This window comes from Pagrus pagrus (genome assembly GCF_965226575.1).
Source record: "Pagrus pagrus genome assembly, chromosome: 6".
In the NCBI taxonomy this organism is placed as follows: Eukaryota; Metazoa; Chordata; class Actinopteri; order Spariformes; family Sparidae; genus Pagrus; species Pagrus pagrus.
Window position 1 is genome coordinate 30,357,884 of NC_140190.1, and position 13,823 is coordinate 30,371,706.

The 13,823-nt window shown below is 42.9% G+C and overlaps 2 protein-coding genes across 2 annotated transcripts in view; one reads left to right on the forward strand and one right to left on the reverse strand.

Moving 5' to 3' along the window:
* gmds (GDP-mannose 4,6-dehydratase) overlaps positions 1 to 5,775 on the forward strand; it is a 173,794-nt gene extending 168,019 nt beyond the window's left edge. The window contains exons 11-12 of the mRNA XM_084354445.1: positions 3,979 to 4,047; positions 5,210 to 5,775. Coding sequence (XP_084210571.1) covers positions 3,979 to 4,047; positions 5,210 to 5,272 — 132 coding nt within the window. The 3' untranslated portion in view covers positions 5,273 to 5,775. The remainder of the gene's footprint in view (positions 1 to 3,978; positions 4,048 to 5,209) is intronic.
* A 5,525-nt stretch (positions 5,776 to 11,300) lies between these two features.
* Positions 11,301 to 13,380, reverse strand: foxc1b (forkhead box C1b). The gene has a single exon (XM_084354447.1). The coding sequence runs from the start codon at positions 13,182 to 13,184 to the stop codon at positions 11,769 to 11,771; it is 1,416 nt and encodes a 471-aa protein (XP_084210573.1). The 5' UTR covers positions 13,185 to 13,380; the 3' UTR covers positions 11,301 to 11,768.
* Between the last annotated feature and the right edge of the window lie 443 nt (positions 13,381 to 13,823).

Below are 13,823 nucleotides of genomic sequence, written 5' to 3' on the forward strand. Positions count from 1 at the left end.
CATTGAAATACTGGTAAAATCATGATGATGTGGCATTTCTCCCGGTCTCTGCCAAACAAACATGTTTTATTACATTTGGAGAGCAAGCTTTGTAGGTCAGGGCATCTGCAGCACTACAACATTTCATTAAAACACTGTTTGTGACACATTTTACCTTTATGAAATAATTGCAGTTCTTGCGATTTGGATATTGCACTTAGTCATATTGCAATTATCTTTCAATTTTCTTTTTTTTTTTTTTTACATTGTTTAAAGACTATAAACATGTTTTTCTTTAAAAAATCCTTTGTCTTTAACAGAAGTTGCATTACAAGAACTAAAATGTAAGCTAAAACGGTATCTGATCAGTGAACAAGACTAAGAATCTGACGGAGCATCTTTAATGCCAAATTTCGATGCTTGACTTCCTGTGTTTAGCTCTCTCAATGATGGATTTTTACTATTCTTGGAGTCCCAAAAACCTCATGTGGTAAAACTTTGCTACACAAAGTCCTACTAAAATGATAATTCTCAAATCTTGGGAAATAATAAACCCTGGGTCAGTAAGCCAATTTATGCTTTCACATCTGCATGGCCACAAGGGTTCTTTGTGATGCAAATTTCATCATCAACCATGTCTGTCACATTCTGACGTTTTCAAAGCGTCATCTGGGGCCGAGATTCAACAGTCAACTATCTTTCCCCAAGAGGTTACATTTAGTTGCTTTATTCACAAGATGTTTGAAGACAGCATTGTTTGTACTGGTCGTCTATGCATATTTGTTGGTTAAGGTTGGGCAATTGAGTCAGTCGGACCCAACTGGAACTCAACTAGAAGTGGGAAACACATTGTTGTATTTGTCAGTGGGCCTTGCTTCAGTTGAAGTGAATGACAGGCGCTTCCACCTTGACTGAGGTGACTCACAGCAGGTAGTTACAGGTCACAGCAGATATTAAGTGCATTCGGTTGTCGTTGCCAAAGCAAGAAGGGTCAGGGTAAGGTCTTACCTGAGTCTCAGTAAGCCATCATCGTTTGGCATTTCGTCAACAGGACTATACATCACAGCTTGGAGTTAATTTCAGTTCATTTGACTTGCATATGCTGACAGAAGCTAGACAAAAGGCTACTTCAGGGTTTTTTTTTCCACTACTCTGCAGCGCGCCAAACTGTCTTTGCATTTTTTTCCCCTTCATTTGTTTTGGCATCTGCATCTGACAGGCTCATATCACATAAGACCCGCCCTCTTGGCAGTCAGCAGCCAATCAACAAGAGACAGAAACTGTGCAACACATAAATCTTAAACTCGGTTTAGTTTTCAACAAAAATGTTAAAATATTATCTGTAACACTTCGGAGAAGCTTCAGAGTTCGTGAGGAGACCAGCTGATGTTTCTTCAATGCCAGCTACACAATGTTCTCCATTACAAACCTTAATCAATATAATTATGAAGCAAGTGGATTATTTAATATAATTGTTGAGTAAGTCACCCTATAATAATTACTTCAGCCCCATGATAAATTACGTCTCATTGCTGTAGGTAATTAGTCTGAAAATGTTTCCAGTTATGGCTTCAGAGCCAAAAATGGATGTGAGTAATGTACAGTGCTGCTCACATGAGAAAGAGCTGTTTGTGCTGCTGTTACAGGTGGAGGAGAAAATTGTTTGTAGCTTTCATCTGAGCCATGTGAAGTTAAAAATAAAGACAGCTCACCTGGAATTGAACCGAGTTTTCAAACTGAGCAGTGTCACCAGCTGAATCAGCCTGTACTTGTTCACTATGTGTGTGTTCAGTGTTCTTGCCTTTGTGTGTAATCTGAAGAGTGTGATTAAGCGCTGTGGAGCCTCTTTGAGATGTGGGTCTCTGCTCAAGAAAAGGCTGAACTATGCCAGTGCTGCTGTGAGCGTTCCTCTGTAATAAGATCACCCAGAAAAGAAATTTTCAAGAGGTTCAACGTCAGACAGAAACACTGCTCTTTTTTTGTGTAGGTCTGATTTCTAGATCTGGTTTCATGGTTTGAACTCAGCATTTTAGATCCAATTAATGGAAAGTTAATGCAACAGCATCCAATATGTGATACCCTTTCCTATTTTGTAACAAGGCCATCATGTGGAAACTGGTATTCCCAGTTTGTTGGAGAACTCCACTGGTCCACAGCCGCATCTAACACCTTTTGCCTGAACCAGGTTTTCATTTATGGCTCAGCATCGGATCTGACCTGGTGAAAGCATCACTAATACACCAGGCACACTTTATGAAACAACCGGCAATGAGACGATCCTGTGGCGTTAGTGTTTATGTTCTATGATTCACTATGCTGGAGAGTGATGATCGCGGTGAGCAGAATATTTGCAGTGGTTTTTCTAGATTACCGAAACAGAGAAGATGGTTATGCTTATTTTCAACTTGCTTCATGTTGTTTTCCTTATAAGCAATCTCTACAAGCATCGGAATCATGTTGGAGAAAACACAAGCAGCCCTGATCTTTCACAGATCAATCACAGTTCTTAAAGTCAAGAAAAGTCTATTTAACAGGAGGGCAGGTTGGTGGGTTGATGAGACCTGACTTTGAGTCCAAGTCAAACTCAAATTTTCTTTAACCCAATCTACAATGTATTCCTAAACCTTACCAAGTTGTTCAGCTGTGTAAACTTAACCAAACTACAACCATTTCACCGAGTTTACAGTCCAGAACTCAGGAAATGTGAAATGTTTGTCAGCAAGCTTTATTTTAAAAGTCTAACCAGACGTTAAGCATTTTTTACTGCTAACTTGATTGCGGAGCCCTGCACATGCAAAAGTGATGGTAGAAGGATACCTACAGCGTCATATTTTGAAGATTCAGGCTACTGACAAGTTGGGAGTGACAACATGTTTGGCATATCCGTGGCCTCTGCTGCCCCGGTGTGTAGTTACATTTTTTAGCCATATGCATAGGCTCTGGAGCTACACTGTAACCCCTCAACACACACGACAACTTAAAGTAAATCCCAGTGACCAAGTTCCAAAAACAGAAGAGTGTAAGGCTTTCTATAGCAGCAGTCAATGCCCATAGTTTTGGAATGGGATGCATGAGTGAAATGTGTGGGTGTCCACATACTTTTGGCCATGTAGTGTATGTAATTTTAACTTCCATGCAGAGCGAAAACATAAAAGAAAGACAGAGGAAAGCACCAAAGCCATGACTGTGTTAAAGAATTAAAAAGAAAGAAAAATAGAAGTCTTTGTTGTCCTTTCATAATGATTTGAGTCATTTTGGAATTAGCTGCAGGATGAAGGAACATACAGTATCAGTTAATTGAAAAAAATTTGATTCTTCAGTGTCAGGTTTCACCGCAATGTTTTATTAGACCTCTTGAGGCCAACATGTGTGTTTCTGATACAAGCTCATACAGATGATGCCAAAGACATGAAAAAAACCCTCGCAAAAACTGAGATGGAAATAGAAGTCGGAGAAAGAAAGGAAACATAACAAAGACGTAAAGTTGTTTTCGGTCTCTTTGGTGGTCTCGAGCACGGTCTCTCTGGATCTTGAACCCGGTGCAAAACACAACGGGGGGAAATGTGTAAGGGGGTGAGCGGGGGGTGAGTTAAGGGGGTTACACCACCAGAGTCCCACAATTCATCATCCTCTGGCACCGACGGGGGCTGTCTGGACAGATCGGTGGTGGGGAGCCGAGAGGGCGGATTGATGGCCAGCGAGACTCTGTGACCTCCCTTTTTCCCCTAGAGAGGAGATAGTGTGTGTGTGTGTGTGTGTATGAGAGAGAGTGTGTGTGTGTGTGTGTGTGTGTGTGTGTGTCTGTGTGTTTGTGTGTGTGTGTGTGTGTGTGTGTGTGTGTGTGTGTGTGTGTGTAATTATCACTCTCCATCTCTCGCATCCTGTTGAAGAAGTCGAGTTTGGACGTTGAGTCGAATCCAGGATGTCTTTATACGAGGACGACACATCAGATCAGACATGACAGATAATTTATTTTTCTTTCTCTCCCTCTCTGTTCAGGAGTACCTCCATGGCGACTGCACCAAAGCAAAAACTACCATGGGCTGGGCGCCAAAAGTGACTTTTGAGGTGCGTATCACTCACCTGGTTAAATCAATATCAGATATAAGTGAGAATATTTTTTTTACACAAGTACAGACATGAAATGATTTGGTGAAATAATTCAGCCACAGAAAGGACAATAACTGTCGATAAAATACCAAAACGAGCCATTCTATGAGAATTAAGGAATATTTTCTAAGAAAACAGCGCAGAGAACTGAGTGTCTGCACGTGTCTGTGGTGGCTGGGGTAGCACAGCCTGCTTTTGTGACCAGATTTTTAATAAGTTAAACATAACTAACATTCACTGACTGCAGCAATGAAAATCCAACAAATTAGCAGCAAGTACGATTACAGGCCTTCCAGAGAAATTGTGTCTTATATCAGCCTGATATGAACCTATTGTATGTTATATGGGATGGAATATGAAATATTTTCCTTTTATTGGAAACGTTTTGAATAAAAAAATAATAACCAAAGAAGCCACGTATAAAAACAAATCAAACTGATGTTCAGTGCTATGAACTGCATTCAACTGTTAGGCAAAGCTAATTTTGGATTTGCTTTTAGTTTATTCACAGCATAATTTTGTAAAACTATAACATGATATGATCAAATACTGTTGCGTATTGTCTGGGTTGTTGTTAATACAATGCCTGTGTTTCGATGCTGATGCAATATTTGAGAAATATAACATATTTCTCTATAAAAAAGTTCTCAAGTGTTAAAAGTCGTCTGAACACAAGCAGCCAAACAGGAATGTTGCCTAAATATAAAATGGTATAAAAGTGGCAGACTTTTGAATTAAATCATGATCAAAGAATAAACAAACAAGACTCTGAATCTGACCTCACATTCAGTGACAGTTTTTGTCACTTTACAGTTTTTGATATTCCTAAAAAGAGCAATGAAAGTTCAATACCCAGCCCTGACATCATTCATTCTTCAAATACACTCCAGCTGAAGGTCGATACATGTTTTTATTAGATACGAGCAAGATGAAGCTCTCACTGTGTCAGAGTCGGTGTCTTCGTTAACAGCAGCCCTGCTGTAAACCACAGTATAAATAAATCAAAACAATGCATTATTATTACTATCAGAGGCTCTTTCATGTAATTTTCATTAAATGACAGTTGTCAACCAGTGTAGAAACCTTCCCTTTCATTTAAAATGAAATGTTGACTCTGCAGGAGCTGGTGAAGGAGATGGTGGACGCTGACGTCGAGCTGATGAAGGCAAACCCAAACGCCTGAGGCCGGACCAGTCGGTCCACCCAGGACGGAAACATTTTACACTCCTGTGTTCCACCACTGAGACCAGCAGTGGAAGGAGCATGAAGCATTTTTACCTTTGTGACATTTCCAAATGACGTTATCATGTCCTTTGTCTTCTTGGTTAAGGAGGTTAAACTGAACCATTCATTGCCTTTGTGTCTTGTGTCTATTGTTAGCATGTCATGTCATGTTTGATTGTGTTATGTTATCACATAGCAGGGACGCCTTTTTTATTCTCCAACATTGATCATGTTATAATTTATAGCCATGGCAAATTTTGAGGGTTTTATTTATATGCATTTGTTTCTTTTGATTGTGGTTTGTGGTCTTTATGTCCTGATAGAATTGAGAACTATGTAAATATATAGAATGATTTAAGATTTTATCTTTCACTGGGAAATAAGAATCCAGGGTTTATTAATGATTTGACATATAAATGAATAAATGAAACATTTGGTATAATAAAAACTGATCTTCTTAAATGTCGTGTCAATGTTTTTTTTGGTGATGTAGAAGGGGTAAAACTGTGTGTGTGTGCGCGCGTGTGTGCGCGTGTGTGTGTTGCCCAGGTTGTGCAGAGGTCGGCTGGCTCAGCTCCCGTCGTTTCTCCCCTCTTTGCTCGCTCCGGCTTTCCAGGGTTTTTATTAGCGAGCACACTGCGCTCTTGTTATTCGGCAGGAAGTGCGTCTTTCCCCGCGCCCGGAGCCCCAGAGTCCCGCTCTCAAACACCTCTCGTCTGTCCAGACGGGCTGCACATTTCAAAGGCGCACTGAGAGCGAGGAGCCCTGGCCCGGACCTGCTGTGGTCCTGATGATAGTCGGGACGGTTTACACTGAAAACACCTCCCATCTAACAGGACTAAACCAACTGAGACGTCTTCTGTCTCTTAAACTGCGTCTCTCTCTGCGGTGAATTAACACTTAATTCTAGAGTGAAGTCTTAAAACTGCTGTGAGAGGATTCAAGTTTTTAAGGCAGTGCGGTTTAAGTTGAAACACGTGAATCTGAATCATCTGTAAAGATTTTTCTCTCGTTTTGGCAAAAATGACTGATTAATATGTTCGCTAAAATATAGATTTCTTGCACTTTTTTTTTTTTATCGATCTGACACATTCTGAATGAAATGAATAACTGATTACAATACACGGATTAACTTTATGATAAATGATATTCATTGTGTTTAATAACGTCTCTTGGGCCTATCACAGCTGAAACTAGATGTAGGATGTATGTTTTAATTTGGGATATTTTCTAGAGGTGAGAAGCGAAGTAAAAAGAGCGATACACACAATGTAAAAGTACTCTGCTGTAACTTAAAGTGCTTTATCCAAAATCCTCCCTGAGAAAAAGCATTATAGGAAAAATATACTTCATATATCAAAAGTAAAAGTACGCAAAGTTAAAGAATCATTTTAATATTGTAGCTGAGGTGGAGCTCAGTTTAATTGTATGTTGATTGGTAGTTTTATCTAAAGTAATGCCTTAAAATGTTGAGTTTTTCTTATATTTTACATATAAAAATCATAAAGTAACGAAGCTGTCAGATAAGGAAAGGAGTATTAATGACAGAAGTCCCCTCTGAAACGTTGCGGAGACTCAGAATAAAGGAGCAGAAACTGCTCAAATGTGTCCTTAAATACAGTACTTGAGTAAATGTACTTAGTTACTCTCCACTGACCTGTTATTTTGGGGTCGAGCGCTTTGACTGTGAACACCCCTGCGGAGCCCTGGAGCGCTCAGTGAGCGGTGTGAGCAGGCTGGGATCGCCTCTGTCTGTTGTGCGGGACAAAACACCTACAGGACGTTTAAGAGTCTGTGTGATCGTCCTGGACAGCGCTGCGTCTGTGCGCCGGGCTCTGAATGAGAACCAGATGTGGCTCTGAGGTTGTTTGGGCCCCTGAAACCGCTGCTGGGAGCAGAAAACACACACTGAGCGGGCTCAGCCTCTCGCAGGTGCACCGCGTTTAGAAACAGCTCAACAACAATTAGGCGAGTCTTGTGATCAGGTTTACTGCTGGCAGTCGGAGAAAGAGAGCTGAACTGGATCTGGAGCCCGAATGGAAAGAAATCAGAAACTTTGATGCAGCTAAACAAACAGTTAGAGAGGATTAAACAGCTGGACGGTCGATTTAGAGTCATGAGGTGGTCACCGGTTCTTTAAATCCTTCCAAGACAAGAATATTAGTGTTTTTCTGTCAATCTGATGAACAAAGAGGGAAAAACTCTCGATTCAAAGCTGCAGGAGGGAGAAAAGCTGCAGCATTCAAACTTTTTACTCTAGAACACGTCATTTAATTGTAATAAGAACAAATTCTAGGGAAACTAAGTTCGGTGTTTATAGTTTTGAATCGTGCTGAATCAAAATGTCTCTTTAATAATCGTCATTTAGGGCTGCTGGGTGTTTTCATTTATTCATATAATAATGCTGAATTGGGCTCAACATAACCTCATATTAATTGTTCCCTTTTTAGAGGAAGCCGGAGGTTCTGTGCTAGAAACCCAGTGTCAGCACTGGGACGCAAAGTGACAGCAGTAAACCTCAGAGAGAAGCAGTGTCACAGAATAAAAAAAATGAAAGGTTGCCTCTTCAAAATTGTATAAAATCGCGAGAAGTTTTCAAAGTGAACAATAATCCAAGAGATGAGACTAAAGTCTGGAAGATTTGACGCAAAAGCAAAGTTTCCTTTTTAAAAACTATCAGTCCACATCAGCTGCCAGTGACGCGTGAGACCAACCATCACCATGAAATTGTTGTTTAACATTTAATTTCAGCTCACTTGCTCTAAATGACGGACATCCCTCCTCTGAGAGCTCTAATCGGTTTGATTTGTAAACGTGATGAAGGGTTCAGCTGAGCAGGAAAACTCAAAGACCAGCATGAGCTTCACATAGACAAGACACGCAGATGTCCTTAAAGATGGCGTGTTATTTATACGCCTTCCTGTATTTCACGTCTAAAACTGAGTCAAGTATTTGTCGGATCGTGCAGGATTAAACACAGCGAGGAGATCTCAACCATCGCTTCTGCTAGAAGGGATTTAGCTCCACTGACACAACATACCAGACTCAACTGAACACACACACACTTAGATATAAGAGAAGAGAGGTGTAGTTAAACCTACACCCAGACAGCCACACAGTTTCTGGATTTAAAGTTAAACACCTTCCTCTGTATATTATATTATATTATATTCACATTATCCTGTTTTAATCTTCTTGTTGAAATGTTTTAATATAAAATACACATGTTTATTCATTTAAAGATCTTTAAAGGGCCTCACAAGCGAGATTATAATTAATACTCTTATTCTTACGATTTTGGACATAAAACATTCAATTAATATATAGAAACACGATCATTCTTAATTTCAGTTTTGACTTATGCTGCAAAAATATAACAGGTCAAGCATTAAAGTCTCAACAGAGAAAAGGCTAAATCCAGCGGTGCTTTCTTTTATAGAAACAAAAGACGCCTCTTAAAAATCTGTGAATAGTGTCTGCGTAAGAAAAGAATCCCCCCTCACTGTAAAAGAAGTATCTCCTGTGTGAATCCACCGACGCTCTCAGATGTTTTCAGGTGCCTTTCAACCTGATTTCCTGCCAAACGCTGAACACATAAGATGTGGGCTCTCAGGTTGCCACTCGTCTTTGTGCTGCTCATCAAACTGCGGTTAATGCGCCAAACAGAACATCTGCAGACGCCTGGTGCCGTGAAAGACATCCACACATCTGCCTCGAGGCGATGTGTATTCCACACTGATGTTAATTAACACCGAACATGCGGATACCTCGCACACAACATGACACAATAACCTAATAATTCCTTAATTAGGGCCTTTTGAATGCGCCTTTTACGCGCGCTGGCAGCGTCTCCAGCCCGAGGAGCTCGTCTCTCCTCGGGGAGGCCTGTGAACTGCCACAACAATGCACGAGTCCCAGAGCTGCTTGGTTTAGATAAGGTAGTGACAGGCTTTACTGCAGCCTCCTCGCAGGCCTTTCCTAAAGTGCATTGTTGACATCCTCTCCATTGACCCCCGTCACCTCCGCCTGTCTCGTCCTTATGATGAAAAATGATTCGCAGCCGTGACTAGATTTTCCGTCCTGACCCTCGAGTGCCGCATCAATCAAGGAGACGGTTGTTTAGAAGCAATAATCTAGTTTTTATTCAGCTTTTTGTGCATAATTTTGCGGTTGAGGCTCTCATGTGGAAGGTGCTGCAGTGGAGCCAACAGCGCCTTGTTTACGTTAGTTTTATGGGCTTCGACTCATCTGCCCGGTGGCCCAGTGTGGGGAGAGAGGGACCGCTGGAGTTTTGTAGTTTCACTGACTCATTAAAATCTCATCCACACAGGCCTGAAAGTGACTGGCGGCTTCGTTTGAGCTTTTACTGCCTGCCTGCAGAACACACGCACACACACACACACACACACACACACACACACACACACACACACACACACACACACACACACACACACACACACAGTGGAGGTGTTTTACTGTCTGCCAGGGAGTGAAAATGTCCTGGCAGGCTGCTGGATCAGAGGTTAGGAGGCAAAAAGGATTATTATTATCATTATTATTATTATTATTATTATTATTATTATTATTATTATTATTATTATTGCTGATTTCACCTATTACGCACATTATTGCGTGTTCGGGCTATTAAAACAAGCAACACTTTAAAATAACCATTATTTAAAAATGGTGAATTCTTATTTAATTAAACTTTAGTTAACAGTTATGAATGAAATGCGTTACAAAACATTTATGAAGCAATTGTAAAGGTTCACACGTCAGTTGCAACTCTATAATCGCAGTATTTTAAATAGAAGTTGCAACTTCACAATAAATATTTGATTATTATGAAATATTTATTTAGATTTAGGTTTATAAAGCATTTCATTGTTTGTTTACAGCGAACTGCAGTTTAATTAACTATTGATTTACATTTATTAATGATGGTTCCTACAAAGTGTTTCCTGTTTTTATCTAACATATTAGAAAATATTGAATTTATAGCGCTATAATCTTTTTAATATCGAGAGTACAGCTGGACATGCACAGCTGCCATTTGGATCTGCCTGCACACCTACAGGAAATTAAAGATTTTTTTTTTTTTTTTTAAATAGAAGAGCTTGGATCTTGGTAAGAATCTGTGTGTTTATGGGGGGGTCATCCAGCTCTACGTCATCAGGGGAAATAAACAAACATCTGACAGCAGCGGTGCCACTCAGTCACATCAGGTCAGTGCTGCTGGAAATCTCCAGCCTGCAGGACACAGCACGCAGAGCAGGCCGCTGTCCTATCAGGCTCTGCTCAGGCGGCAAAACGTCTCTGAAACATCCAGAATAAATGCAGCAGCTGCAGCCTTTCTGCATCCATCGTTCACGCGCAGCAGTCAGACGGGAGCCTGCTCGGCTTGCAGTGGCTGCTGTGTTTTGCTGACGGAGCCTTAGCGAGTTCAAACCGCACTGCTGAGCTGCTGCCACGCATGTGTTTATTTACCGCTCGAATGTTGAAGATATAGAAGCTGCAGCTCGACCCAAAGCTTTCATACTGAAGGTGAAGAGCAGCGTGGATCTATCTGACCTCTCACAGCTTGATATTGTAGGTAGCCTCGGCTGTGCGGTTGGATTGGGCCTCCGCTGCGCAAAATAGGGCCGCAAACCTCCTGATTGTGTTTTCATGAAATATTCATTCTTGAACCAAACAGATGTTATTAATCTTTATCATTGTGGTTCATTATTGTTTCTTTTATATCTAAAATCCAAATGATGAGGATTCACTGAAAGAATCAAATGCGCTTATAGGCTCAGCCCCTCTAAAACACTCCTGACATATTCCTAAATAACTGTTTTTCAGTGGCCACCCCCTCAAAATTATATAAAATATTTTAAACTCCAAAAACACATTGTGACCTCCTCCTGGTGCTCTATCCCTTCATTTAAAAAATACTCCCGTCCAGTAGCATTAACACTGCTAATAAATCACTCAGGTTTAAATCAAATAGACGGCACTTTATTAAACAAACAAAATGTAATGCCTTCAAAATAGTTTTTTCAAAACAAATTAGACAAAATGAATAAAATAAGTCAGTACAGACTACAAAGTCCCCCCTCTGTTTCTATACAAGAACCGGGACAAATAAAGGCAGCGATAAGAAAAACTGGAAAAACTTTTTAAGAGTTTGGTCCTCAGTATCCATCCACTCCCTTTTCCTAAAAATAAATTACTATATTAGGCTATAATTTACAGTCTATAGTCATAAAAGCTGCTGGTATTCGCGCCATCTTTATAAACAATTCTCAAAGTGAGAGGGAAGACACTTACGTGTTTGTGGTGTTACACACGCCTCGACAGAAAGTCTCTGAACCTTTATGTCCATTCGGAGTGTGAATAAAAGACCAAAAGTACAAAAAATATAGAAAACATATATTAGAGTTATTAATTTAAAAGACACACTGTGGCGCTCAGAACTTGCTGCAGTCATAAACAAAAGCTCCTGAGGTGCGGTAGATGGACTGGCCGGATGGGAAAGCCATCTGACAGCTATTATTCCCGTTGACCGGGGAGCCGTTCAGCCCGATCCGCTGGGACTCAAACATCTCCCGCACAGAGTGGAAGTTCTGCTGCTGCGCCGGGTAAGCCGGGCTCAAGTGGCTCAGGTCCCCGTACCAGGACGTGAGTCGTCCCTGGTGCGCGTGGTGGCCGTCCTGGCCCGCCTGGCTCAGGTTGCCGTGTCCGAGAGGGGACGCGGTGGTCGTGGTGATGCAATAGTCGGGCAGAGCCTCCTCCACCGTGGTGGAGGGCGCCAGGTGGCCGCCGGATGATCTGTCCCCTGCGTACAGGCTCATGGCTTGCATGTTGCAGTGATAGGTCGCGTTGGAGTTCGTGGAGACGACGTTCTGGTTGCAGGTCGGTGAGCTGTACGCGGGTGTCTGGTTGGGGGAGTAGTTGAGCGACAGCGAGGGGGTGATACCTGTCCGAGAGGAGGCGATGAGTGGCGGGGACAGCTCGGCCTGCGGAGACCCCCGCAGGGTGGTCATGATGTTATCTACGCTGAAGCCCTGCGCCTGGGCCTGGCCGTGGTGGTGGTGCTCGGGTCCGTCCATGCTGAGTGACCGGGTGGAGGGCACGCTGTGTGGGCTGCCTGTCGACATGCTGCTGCTGCTGTCGGGGCTCTCGATCTTGGCCACGGCGCTCAGGGCCGGGGACGCGGCCTGCGGCGGCGTTGTGGTCCCGTTCTCCGTCTTTATATCCTGGATCCGCACCGGCTGAGAGCCCTGCACCGGCGGGTCCTGCTCCTGGCCCGGGGTGCGGGCAGATGGGTCTTTCCCCTGTCTGTCCCGATCATCCTTGTCCCTCTGCACGTCCTTCTTTTTGAACCTCCTCCGGCGCCGTAGAAAGCTGCCGTTCTCAAACATGTTGTAGGAGTCCGGGTCCAGGGTCCAGTAGCTGCCCTTACCGGGCTTCTTATCGTCCCGGGGCACTTTGACAAAACACTCGTTGAGCGACAGATTGTGCCTGATGCTGTTCTGCCAGCCCTGCTTGTTGTCCCGGTAAAAGGGGAACCTCTCCATGATAAACTGATAAATCCCGTTCAGGGTGATCTTCTTCTCCGGTGAGTTCTGGATGGCCATGGTGATGAGAGCGATGTAGCTGTAGGGGGGTTTGACCATGTCCTTCGGCTGGTGCTGAGGGGTGTACGGTCCGTAGGCGCGGGCCATGCTGGCCGGGTACTGGTCATGGGCCGCATGGGAGTACATGCTCATGGGCGCAGGCATCCCGGTGTATCCACCGCCGGCCCGGTAGTAGCTCTGATCGCTGCTGATGTACGGTACAACTCCCAAAGAGTTGGGGCTGGAGACGGAGTAGCGCGCCTGCATCCTGCGCAATGCGTAAAACCTCCCCAAACTGCTTCCCCCCACAAACTCTCACAACTTCTGCGTGTGCTCCGGTTCTGTGACTGTGCCTCTTCTGTCTGGAAGTCCCTTTTTTTAAGCCACAGCTGGCCACGGTGAACCGGAGAGAGCGCGCGCTGCTGCAGTGAACATTTGGGAGACTGAGGAGGCTGAAAGGAAGGCTGAGTCTACACAGCGAGGAATTACCCTTCACATTTTTTCCTCCCTTTTGGCTGCTCGGGCTGCTCCTCCCCGAATGTGTGCTCCAATATCCAATTGGAGGAGTGAACCTGTGGAAAAGCGGCATGGCGACAAAAGTTACTACACCCCCCTGCTCCCCCTCCACCCCCTCCTCACCCTCCTCATCCTCTCTCCTCAGCTCAGAGTTATTAAAATGCGAAGGGTGTGCCTGAAATACTGAAAAATTCACGCAATGACTCAAATTGCCAGACATTTATTATTTTTCATTTATATATTATATTGCGAGCCATGAAATAACTTCTTATTGGTCGATTTTAAAAATGAGAAAGTGAGTTTTTTGTGGCCTTTCAAGCCCTTAAACTTCTGCGTACCCTCCTCTTCATCTCCGAAACATCAACACTGTGCGTAAAAGTGAAAATGATC

What these genes read in the sequence shown, in the direction of transcription:
- foxc1b (XM_084354447.1), bottom strand. Translation starts at nt 13,184, where the DNA reads ATGCAGGCGCGCTACTCCGTCTCCAGCCCCAACTCTTTGGGAGTTGTA.